The sequence below is a fragment of the Pseudoliparis swirei genome, chromosome 5, assembly GCF_029220125.1.
Source record: "Pseudoliparis swirei isolate HS2019 ecotype Mariana Trench chromosome 5, NWPU_hadal_v1, whole genome shotgun sequence".
NCBI classification, from domain to species: Eukaryota; Metazoa; Chordata; class Actinopteri; order Perciformes; family Liparidae; genus Pseudoliparis; species Pseudoliparis swirei.
This window is the reverse complement of record NC_079392.1, coordinates 3,590,119-3,602,470: the sequence shown is the minus strand read 5'-3', so window position 1 is coordinate 3,602,470 and position 12,352 is coordinate 3,590,119. Positions and strand designations below refer to the sequence as shown.

At 40.9% G+C, this 12,352-nt stretch overlaps 1 protein-coding gene across 3 annotated transcripts in view; it reads left to right on the top strand.

Moving 5' to 3' along the window:
• raver2 (ribonucleoprotein, PTB-binding 2) overlaps positions 1–12,352 on the top strand; it is a 62,838-nt gene that overhangs the window by 29,084 nt on the left and 21,402 nt on the right. For all 3 annotated transcript variants that reach the window (XM_056415309.1, XM_056415311.1, XM_056415308.1), the window contains exons 4-5: positions 5,186–5,493; positions 8,155–8,319. In XM_056415309.1, coding sequence (XP_056271284.1) covers positions 5,186–5,493; positions 8,155–8,319 — 473 coding nt within the window. The remainder of the gene's footprint in view (positions 1–5,185; positions 5,494–8,154; positions 8,320–12,352) is intronic.

The following is a 12,352-nucleotide window of genomic DNA, read 5'->3' as shown; positions in this document are numbered from 1 at the left end:
TGATAATAATGATGATATAATAATAATGATATTTTAATGTGTTATACTTAACTAGAACACCTGCGCACACGAGCATCTTTAAGGTCATCGAGAGAAAAAACGCAATCGCCGATGGCTTGACCTACATTCCACGAGCCATTTATTTCCTGTGGGACCTCTTCGTCTTCATCACCTTTCGGGGGCCCGTCGACCTGCGGGGGTCCCCACCTTCACGTTTTTTAATGAGCTCCTCCGACACGGCAGCAGAATCACAGCCTTCGGGGGGATTTCAACAAAAGTATTTTCTCTCTCTATCTCCCCCTCAATTCCACTCTCTCTCTCTTTCTCTCCCCCCTCGCTCTCCCTCTCTCTCTCGCTCTGCCCCCCCCCCCTCCATGTTCAGAAGCGTCGACCCCATAATTAAGACGTGTGACTCTTTTGTGAATATCTTTTTCACGTATTTTCTTTTGTTGACAATTTGAACTGAGGCTGAGAGGTTTGACTTCTATGAGTCAGATATTTAGAAGAGAGAGAGAGAGAGAGAGAGGATTTGAGGGGGAGAGAGAGAAGGGGGTATGGGGGAGAGGGGGGAGAGGGGGTGAGGGAGAAGGATTGAGAGAGAGAGAAAGAGAGAGAGGGAGGGAGGGGGCGAGAGAGAGAGAGAGAGAGAGAGTGGAGTTGAGGGGGGAGAGAGAGAAAGATTGAGAGAGAGAGTAGAGTTGAGGGGGAGAGAGAGAGAAGGGGGTGAGGGGTGAGGGAGAGGGAGGGAGAGAGAGAGAGAGAATGGATTTGAGGGGGAGAGAGAGAAGGGGGGTATGGGGGAGAGAGAGGGAGGGAGAGAGAAAGAGAGAGAAGGGGGTCAGGGAGAGAGAGAAGGGGGTGAGGGAGAAGGATTGAGAGAGAGGGAGGGGGCAAGAGAGAGAGAGAAAGTTGAGTTGAGGGGGAGAGAGAAAGAAGGGGGGTGAGGGAGAGAGAGAGAATGGATTTGAGGGGGAGAGAGAGAGAGACATATTCTCTCCATCTCATCGCGATGCCTAATGTTAGGTGGCGTACTTAGTGGGTTAAAACAAGGTTAGGCTCTCAGCTTCGTGTAAGAGATACATTACAGAGTGTGTGTGTGTGTGTGTGTGTGTGTGTGAGTATTAGATGGGGTGTGAGGCAATATATTTGGGTGGACGTGGACAGAGTTCACGTGGAGGTGGAGAGACCCAACATTGAGAGGTCGATAGAGGGAGGAAGATGGAGGAAGATGAGTGGAAGCTGACGGAGGTGGAGACGGATGTTCTGTGTGACCTCGCCGCCGTGAAAACGAGGATGACTCGGGAGCAGATGTCCCAAATGTTGCTCAATTCAATTTCACTCAATTTAATTCTAATATTGTCTGAGTCAGAGGTGCCTGTGTGTATATTTTATAATGTTTTACTTCTTTATTACTGTATTTTTATTCTATTTAAAGTTTTTTACTATCTAAATAAAAGTTTAATTGATTGAGAGGAAACGTACGTATTTTGCCATCGTTGAGACGAGGTTGAGATTATTTTCATAATTTTTTCCATGCATTTAAATCCTTAAATTATAATTTGATTAATTAAAATTCAACTGGCAATTTTAATTAATGCTAGAAGTCTGTTTTCTCTGTTTCCAGCCCCACAACTGAATATCTTGAAGAAGATTTCACCTTTTTGCTCACATTTTATAGACTTTGCAATTCATTTTTTTAAAGACTAATAACCCGAGGATTAAGTGAAAGTGTGAATAGTTTGTCGCAGCCCTAACTGCATTTTAATAGATTTTTTAATGAGACATTAAACGTGTCATTATGAGATGTTGCTGGATTGTTCTGAAGGTTTCTGTGTTTCTAGCCAAAGAGCATAAATCATCTCCTCACACCTCCTATTATTATTATTTATTTATTTTGGGGGGAGGGGCTTTTTTTCTCCATTTTTGACCACATGTACACATTAACACAGCAGACACGGCCACGGACGCCTAAACACGGTTGCATGCAGATTGAAGCGTGTGGGCTGTTAATGACCTTGTTGTTTAGAGCTATGTCTGGAATTACTTTTAAAAATATTCATTTTGGCAAATTTGGGTGTAAAATTACATTTGCATACCTCGCTTCTTATTATAAAACAATATTTTACATTGTTTGATGCTTAAAATGGTAAAATAGTGCCCAAAAGAGGTCAATCCTGAACAAAATTATTTATTTATTTAGATTTTCGGTCACTATTGATATAGTTTAAAGTTTTAATTTCCACCTCATTACAGAAGATTATCAAAATAAGAATAATAATTTTAAAATATTTGTTACCATTTATGAGTGAGGTCACCTTTAATTATTATTTTTACTTCATTTTACACTGTATGACGCTTAAAATGGTAAAATACTGCCCAAAAGAGGTAAATCCTGAACAAAATTATAGTAATTGTGGGCATATTTTACCTTGTATTTTAATGTTCAGTCACTATTGATATAGTTTTAAGTTTGAATTTCCACCTCATTATTAGTCCCATTTGTGAGTGAGGTCACCTTTCAAAAATACTAAATTTGAATATCTCTCAGCTTTTATTTTGAAGGGTCGTGCATTGAAGCTCATTTTGGTGACATGGAGGAAACTAAGAAACAAAAAGTCATAATCAGCGTTAAATAAATAGCGTCTGATGTATTTTAAAGGACTCAAACAGACGACCTTGCCTTCGACCTTGCTGATATTGGTGAATATAATGTTGACGCGCCATCCCATAATATCTAGACGCTACGATCAACCACCGATCTCCTGTGCATCGTGTACAGTCTGTGCGACTGTGAACACATATTCACTCTCCTCTGTTTACTGAGATGTGATGCATTGGTTTTTTTTTAGAGAAAACTTTTTAAAACTTCGTCGCCATGGTTACCACGGATCCCAGAAGTCGTTTCCTCAGCATCCGAAAGCCTCTTCATTCACGTGCGTGTTTGTTTTGGGCTCTGCCCTCCGGCCTCCGTGTCCTCGCTCCGGTCGGCTTTGTTCCAACACACTTCTACTCTCTCAGTCTCTCAAACTCTCTCTCTCACACTCTCTCTCTCACACACTCTCTCTCTCAAACTCTCTCTCTCACACTCTCTCTCTCACACTCTCTCTCACACACTCTCACACTCACACTCTCACTCTCTCAATCTCTCACACTCTCTCTCTCACACTCTCACTCTTTCACACTCTCACTCTCTCACTATCTCACACTGTGGAGCAGGTCCGGTGGGGAAAAGGAAACGTTGAGCTTTACCCAGTGATGGAAAGTCTCATTCACCTTTTTATTTCCCATCTGTGATGGAAATCGATATTATTTGGTCAGAAGGGAGAACTGAGGCTCAGCATTCTGTATCTGGACCTTGATGAATTCATATATATATATATATATATTTATATATAATATATATATAAATATATTATATATAATATATAATATATATCTATATTATCTATATATATTATAGATAATATATATTATCTATATTATATATTATATATAATATATATATATGATACATATATATATATATATTTTACAATCAAAACTTGAAATGAAGAAGACACGTGCTAATGACACAGTAGTACAACATGTAATCCATACTTTGGTGTTAACCTCTTTGTTATTGGAACAAAGGATTTGATTATACCTATGTATTTATATATATTTAATTAATATTCTTTCAAACACAGCCAATGTTTTCAGTTTCAGGTAAGGAAGAGAGGCTAACATGTTTCTATCGATCTATTTATCTTGTCATATGTATATATATGTATACTATATATATATATGTGGATATAAATATATTAATATATACAGGACTGTCTCAGAAAATTAGAATATTGTGATGAAGTTCTTTATTTTCTGTAATGCAATTAAAAAAACAAAAATGTCATGCATTCTGGATTCATTACAAATCAACTGAAATATTGCAAGCCTTTTATTCTGATTTATTGCTGATTATGGCTTACAGCTTAAGAAAACTCAAATATCCTATCTCTAAATATTAGAATATCATGAAAAAGTATACTAGTAGGGTATTAAACAAATCACTTGAATTGTCTAATTAACTCGAAACACCTGCAAGGGTTTCCTGAGCCTTGACAAACACTCAGCTGTTATAAATCTTTTTTTTACTTGGTCTGAGGAAATATTAAAATTTTATGAGATAGGATTTTAGAGTTTTCTTAAGCTGTAAGCCATAATCAGCAATATTAAAAGAATGAAAGGCTTGCAATATTTCAGTTGATTTGTAATGAATCCAGAATGCATGACATTTTTGTTTTTTTAATTGCATTACAGAAAATAAAGAACTTTATCACAATATTCTAATTTTCTGAGACAGTCCTGTATATATGTATGCATATGTATGTATGAGCCTTTTATTTATATATATCATTTACACAATTAGTGTTTGTCTTATTTTTAATATGCAAGATGTGCAACACACAAACCTCTCTTAACAGACCTGTCACACACACACACACACACACACACACAATAGGCTTTTCACACCGCACATCAATTTATTACCACCTCACTTCACAGCCCATGCATCTTTCTTCTTCTCCTTCTTCTTCTTCTTCTTCTTCTTTCTCCCCTTCTTCTTCTTCTTCTTCTTCTTCGCAGCTTTATGAATAAATATCAAAGTTTTCTCGATAACTGTGGACTTTTTCTAAAATGAATATTCCTTCAAACACAGTCGACGTTTTCAGTTTCAGGAAAGGAAGCGAGCCTCACATTGGTCTTTTACCCGTAGTGTACATCAGTTTGACAATGAGCTCAGGTGTGTGTATATGTGTGTGTGTGTCACAGTGGATTCCCCCAACATAGTGGCTCCCTATTGGCTCTCTAGCTAATGTGTTGTCTTTCTCTCTGTGTGTGTGTCCGTCTGTCTTTTATATTACTGTCCGTCTGTGATTTTGCTTGTTTTTCTGCCCACATCTTTACCCCCTATATATATATATATTTATTTTTTCATCACACACACATTCGGCCTGCCATTTATTTTCCTGCACGTTTTTTTTGTTGTTGATATCTCCATCCTGCATCTCCACAAACGACCTCTCCCCCCAAACGCCTGCTCCGAATGTACATTTGTGTGTTCGTACACACGTCCGTCCGTCTCTTTCTTCGCCTCCTTCGTCTTCGTCGCCCGTCTCCACGCTGCCCCCCCCCCCTCCTCCTCCAGCTTTTGTGACTTTGCTGAACGGGGACCAGGCTCAGGATGCCATCCGCTCCCTCCACCACAGCACTGTCCGCGGACGCCCCATCAACGTGGCGCTGCAGCCCACCGACTCCCTGCTGTGCCTCACCAACCTGCCCCACACCTTCGCCGCCCAGCAGCTGGAGGAGATGGTGCGCGCCTACGGGAACATCGAGCGCTCCTTCCTGGTGTACAGCGAGCTGACGGGCCACTCCAAAGGATACGGGTTTGTGGAATACATGAAGAAGGACTCGGCTTCGCGGGCCCGTTCTGAGCTGTTGGGACGACTTCTGGTGGGTTGGGACGGGTGTTTACATTCATCCTGTCGATGTGCGATTATGTCATGTGATTGTTGCTTTTTAATTCGTGAGACTGAAAGATGTTTGGAGAAAACTAATCCATCAAATGGCTCCTGTTGCTTTAAGTCTTAAAGCAACAGGAGCCCTTTGACAGGGAGCTCATGTTGCTTTAAGACTTAAAGCAACAGGAGCCATTTGAAAGATTTGTTTTCTCACTGTAATGCATATTTTGTACTCATCCAAAAGGACTTCAAGTTGTAGTCCTTTTGCATGAGTTTAAAAAATATGTATTACAGTTTGTCAAACTGGGGCTAAAGCAACAAGAGCCCTCTGTCAAAGGGATCCTGTTGCTTTAAGACTTAAAGGAACAGGAGCCCTTTGACATATTTGTTTTCTCATATCTTTTTTAAACTCATCCAAAAGGATTAAAAGTTTATTACAGTTTGCCGAACTGGGACAAAAGCAACAGGAGCTCTCTGTCAAAGGGCTCCTGTGGCTTTAAGTCTTAAAGCCACAGGAGCCCTTTGACAGATTTGTTTTCTCACTAATGTATTTTTGTTTCAGTTTGCCAAAACCGAAGCTAAACTCTTAATTGAAATGATTTGTCTCGATTTTAATTACAGTTTATGTGATGTTATTTGATTTAATGAAATTATTTACTCTCGTATTTTTACGATAATTTATTGGAACGAAGGATTTGATTTATACTTCATTAACCCGCTGGCCAATGCAGAGGTTACACATTTAATATATTTAATTTAGCCACACACAACTTCAATCAGCTGATTAAAACAAAGTAAGTGAAAGAGGAGCGATACATTTTAGTCATCGGGTTGTTTGCTTCCACAAAACTTTTGTAAACATCGTTTGTGGTTTTTCGATATTCCGAAAAACAGTTTAAATCTGGGTTCTTCTAGATGAGTTTGGTTTAAATTTATCTTCCCAGTACAAAATATGAAACTGCAGTTTTTAAAGGGAGGAAAATGCTGGACACGTAACAACTTTCTCATCTACTTTTATTGCAGTTTACTTTACTTTAAAATTATATACCCGAGACCTCACATTTCTGATTGGCTCAATCAGTGAAATAAATCTGTAAAAAATAAACGCGTACACAACTTGAAGCTCTGATTTGCTTTAAAAAAAATCAACACTCTCGAGCCCAAGATGGCTGAATATATAATAACATGCAAAGTTATGGTCGGCCCTTTCTCTGCTCCATCTGTAAGCGTTCATCTCTGTGAAATGTCCTCTCGTCCAACATCAGTTGATGAATCAATTAGTGGATTGGCAGAAATCTAATAAGCAGCATTTCTGATATAATCATTTAAATGTGTTCAGCCGTCTCTGGAGCACACGTCATCGTTACATCATCTGGTCCCATGTCTCTGAAACGTGATTATTTGATGCTTTCTTTGTCTAATATCACATAGCAACTTATTTTATAGACTAAACGATGAACTGAAAACCGCCTAATTGGGGATGAGATTATTCTAGTGAGCAAAATATTAGAATTTGTGTCCATCATGTTTTCTAACTAGCAGCCACCTTCTTCCCTGACCTTATTCTAATGCCTTGCCATGTCTCTGGTGTTTTTACCGCCAACGGTTGATCAATGAAATCGATCGATGTGTGTCATATCGCCAAATAACCAAACTAACCGAGACTAATCAATGACTCCACAGCACGACTAGTGGTCAGAACAGGAACGTTCACAGTTTTTTAAAAATGAGAGAGAGAGAGAGATTTTTGTTTGTTTTTGAAAAACACTTTATTTGCATTTTTTAGACTTTAACCAAATGTCTTTAAATGAAGTGTTTAAAAATCAGGTTGTTTAAAATAAAAAACAATAAAATTTAAAATTAAAACATGCTTTACCTAATTAACCCTTGTGTTGCCTTCGGGTCATTTTGACCCGATTCAATATTAACCCTCCTGTCGCCTTCGGGTCAATTTGACCCGATTCAATGTTTAATGTCGGTGTTCTTTCGGGAGTCAACAAACAAACATAAAGTACCTCACACTTAAACTTGGAAAACAATATTAATTCTAATAATTTTCTGGAGATTTTAATAGCTGGGGTCATATTGACCTCAAGGGTAAAATATGTTAGTAAATATAAAGGTAACAGGAGGGTTAAACATTGAATCGGGTCATATTGACCCGAAGGCGACAGGAGGGTGAAACATTGAATCGGGTCAAATTGACCCGAAGGCAACACAAGGGTAAAAAAGTGGTGTAAGCACCAGCTCCTCTTCCACAACAGAACAAACAATACCATTAAAACACCACCGTTGTTTAAAAGTTTCCAAGTCTCCAATGTGCTTATAAAACCTGAACTCCAGCCAGAGTCTGGCCCTGATGTTACAGAGCCACACTGCCCTGGCCTCCTGAGAGAGAGAGAGAGAGAGAGAGAGAGAGAGAGAGAGATACTAATCAATGACTCCACAGCACTACTAGTGGTCAGATCAGGAACTTTATCAAAGTATTTCACACACTAGTAGAGACTAAATAATATTAATAGATTTTCTTCCATCGTGTTTTCTAACTAGCAGCCACCTTCTTCACTGACCTTTTTTCTAATGCCTTGCCATGTCTCTGGTGTTTTTGCCCCCCCCCCCATAAAAAAGTGATCCCGTGTTTCTTGTGGTGCAGGACGACCGCTCGCTGATGGTTCAGTGGATGGACGTCAACCAGCTGAGCCACGAGGAGAAGCTGCACTCCCGGTGTCTGTGTATCAGCCGGCTGCCGCTCGACCTCTGTGACTCCGAGGAACTCACGCGGCTCTTCTCGGAAACCTACAAGCCCGTCTTCTGCCAGGTGTGTGTCGGAGCGTGTGTGTGTACGAGCGTGTGTGTAGGGCGGATAAGATAAATGTTCCGTTTTCCATTTTTTTCGAGCCTCGTAGTGTTGCAGAAACATATTTATTTATAATGTGTCACACATTCTACTAAAAGTCTTCATCCTATTCATGTCACTTAAAAAAAAAAAGGCTTCCCTCCTTCCACACATCACATCAGTCGGTATGTCCTATATCCAAATTCAGGGGTCGGGGTTTACCCATTGGCCAATCTCGCAGTATCGCCACGGCAACGGTTTCCATGGTGAGTTGTGACACCCAGCCCCACCCTTCCTGTCAGTTTACTGAGTTATCCGTCCCAACGGGTTATCTGTCATCCGCTGCATTTTTTTTCTCTCCAGTTTTAGCTCCACCCCCTTTTGCCCCCGTCTCCCACACAGAAATCAATACGCCCGCATCATCCCGGTCCCATGGCGCTTTGTGGGTGTTTAAGCTGATGTTGTTTCAACTGTTGCAGAGCCAGCAGGCGTTGACCTCATGGTTCAGCGTGTTTTTAAATAAAAAGGTACAATACAGTATGTTCTGCACTCCAGCGTGTACGCACTAGAAATACTGAAAAACACAAAGATAGTAATGATAATAATAATATAATAATAACTTTATTTATATAGCACCTTTAAAAACAATGTTTACAAAGTGCTCCACAGAGAGTCATAGCAAAACAAATGGAATAGCAAGAAACCAATATTACATAAAAAATATATATTAAAATTAAAATTAAATAAAAATTAATTTTTACAAATATATAATTAAATTGAAATAAAATTGTAATAAAAAACGAAAAATTAATTAAAAACAACATTAATTACAAATTAATTACAAATTAATTAAAAACAGACAAACTAAATTAGGGGAACCAAACTTCTGCATTCCCCTCCAGTAGGTCGTTCCAAAGTCGAGGGGCTCTAACGGCACACCGATGAGCAAGATGGTAAAACAACAAATACATGATATGAAAAGCAGCCGCAGTATTATAGAGTGACGCAACGCCATTTTAACCATAATTGCTGTTTTTCTATTTTCACGTGATGCATTCAATGTCCACGTTGGTCTGGTTTGACACCATCAGGGAAACTTTTGAATTTCGATGCAGGTAAAACATATTTTGCCATCTGTTGTTGGTTAAATCTGTCTGCGTTACCATTTTTCACCATGAAGATTGTTTTATTGATATATTTTGGCATCCCAGAGAGACTTTTTTCTTCTTCATGAAATGACATTTGCGCCTTTTGTTCGCTGCGTGTAATTGTTTCTTCTATTATTATCACATCTCACTGTCGCCAGCTGCAGTTTTTCTTCCTCCTCCGTGCACACGGAGCTCAGCCATGTTGCATTGAACCCCGTAGGCCTCGGGCCCCGAGGGCTTATAACTCTGCTACCCACGTAAAGGCTCCTCCAAGGTTGCACTTTAAGCTTTTAAGTCATCCAGGAGAGAGATGGGGGGAGGCGAGGGTGGGGGGAGAATGTCACCCATATTAGAGGGACAAACAGGATGGAGACGGTACGCAGCGACGGGAAGGAAAGAGAGAGAGAGGACAGTGCTGAGAGGAGACGGAGCGAGGGAGGAGAAGGCCGACTAAAAGGGGGACGGAGGGAGGTGGAGAGCTGAGGTGGAGAGGTCATTTGCGTCTTTGTAGATGTAATAATGACGACTGACTAGGAACAAATGTGATGTACTGATATCTTTAAAAAGATGGAGACGGCTAGACTCGTCTCTTGGCTGTTAGAGGTCCGGAGGATGAATGGAGACGTTACTGGTGTCCAGCTGTACGGGTTGTCCAAGTCATGTGATCGGAGCATGGCACTCACACCACAGACCAGTGGCTCTCAAATGGGGGTACATGAAGGCCCTCTAGGGGTAGGTGAAGGCCCTCTAGGGGTACGTGAAGGCCCTCTAGTGGGTAGGTGAAGGCCCTCTAGGGGTACGTGAAGGCTCTCTAGGGGTACATGAAGGCCCTCTAGGGGTAGGTGAAAGCCCTCTAGGGGTACGTGAAGGCCCTCTAGGGGTACGTGAAGGCCCTCTAGGGGTACGTGAAGGCCCTCTAGGGGGTACATGAAGGCCCTCTAGGGGTACGTGAAGGCCCTCTAGGGGTACGTGAAGGCCCTCTAGGGGGTAGGTGAAGGCCCTCTAGGGGGTACATGAAGGCCCTCTAGGGGTACATGAAGGCCCTCTAGGGGTACATGAAGGCCCTCTAGGGGTACATGAAGGCCCTCTAGGGGTACTTGAAGGCCCTCTAGGGGTACATGAAGGCCCTCTAGGGGTACGTGAAGGCCCTCTAGTGGTACATGAAGGCCCTCTAGGGGTACTTGAAGGCCCTCTAGGGGTACATGAAGGCCCTCTAGGGGTACTTGAAGGCCCTCTACGGGTACTTGAAGGCCCTCTAGTGGTACATGAAGGCCCTCTAGGGGTACATGAAGGCCCTCTAGTGGTACATGAAGGCCCTCTAGGGGTACGTGAAGGCCCTCTAGTGGTACATGAAGGCCCTCTAGGGGTACGTGAAGGCCCTCTAGGGGTACTTGAAGGCCCTCTAGGGCTACATGAAGGCCCTCTAGGGGTACTTGAAGGCCCTCTAGGGGTACGTGAAGGCCCTCTAGGGGTACGTGAAGGCCCTCTAGGGGTACGTGAAGGCCCTCTAGTGGTACATGAAGGCCCTCTAGGGGTACGTGAAGGCCCTCTAGGGGTACGTGAAGGCCCTCTAGGGGTATGTGAAGGCCCTCTAGGGGTACGTGAAGGCCCTCTAGGGGTACATAAAGGCCCTCTAGGGGTACGTGAAGGCCCTCTAGGGGGTAGGTGAGGTTTGTTTTAAACATATTTTAAATGAGCATCCATTAAAAAAGCCTTTGAAAGTAGTTGATCATAAACTGAATTGTGTATATATTATATATTAAATGCAAAATGCTGCGTATTAAATCTTTTTTCAACCCAGAATGCTTTGCAGTGGTCAGAGGGGACTCGGGCTCAAAATAATATTTCACAGGGGTTACATAACTCAAGGAAAGGTTGAGAGGCGCCGCTCTAGGAGTGAGATTTGTTTTAAGTAGATGAGCATCCATTAAAAAAAAAGCCTTTGAACATAGTTATTTCATAAATATTCAATAAAAAATAAGTAAGTTCACAAACTGAATTGTATATATTATATTTAACATGCAAAATGCTGCATATTAAATCTTTCTTTCAACCCATAATGCTTTGCAGTGGTTACATCACTGAATAAAGGTTGAGAACCACTGCAGTTGACGACCTTCGTATATATATATATATTTATATATTTATACATTTGATATTATGAAGAAGTCATTTCACAAAACTAAGAGACGGATTTTTATTTTTTAAGATGGTGCAAAAAGAAGCAGAACGGCCTCCGTGGCAGTAACCTCCACTTCCTGTGTACGAGAATGTGGGAGGAGTCAAAGATATTCAAATTAAATACTACAGGAGGATTATGACAACAACAGATTATAAATTGGGATGGATTTATATAAATGTTGTTTTTAAATGACTCACAATGCGGTTGTAAAAGTTTAATTCAAATCCAAGAACAAAACATGCTGCTCACCGTCTCACAGCCAATTAAAGAAAGCCAATTAAAGAAAGCCAATTAAAGAAAGCTAATTGAATGCCGCTCATTAAGGTCTTTGGGGAACCGTGAAGAAGACAGAATAACTCTCACCGTCGTGTTTATTACGTATTATATATTATATATATGATGAAGACACGTGACCTCTGCTCACTTTGATTTAGTAGAATTGTTTTTGGTTTTCTGGATTGTTTTATAGTTTTGAACTTCCACTTCTAAATGTTCTATTTTTAAATTATAGATACACTTTCAACCTATTGTTCTCTCTCCCTCTCTCTCATCCTCCCTTTCTCTCCCTCTCTCGTTTTCTCTCCCTTTCTCTACCTCGTTCTCTCTCCCTCTCTCGCTCTCCCTCTCTCTCATCCTCCCTTTCTCTCCCTCTCTCTCTCGTTTTCTCTCCCTTTCTCTACCTCGT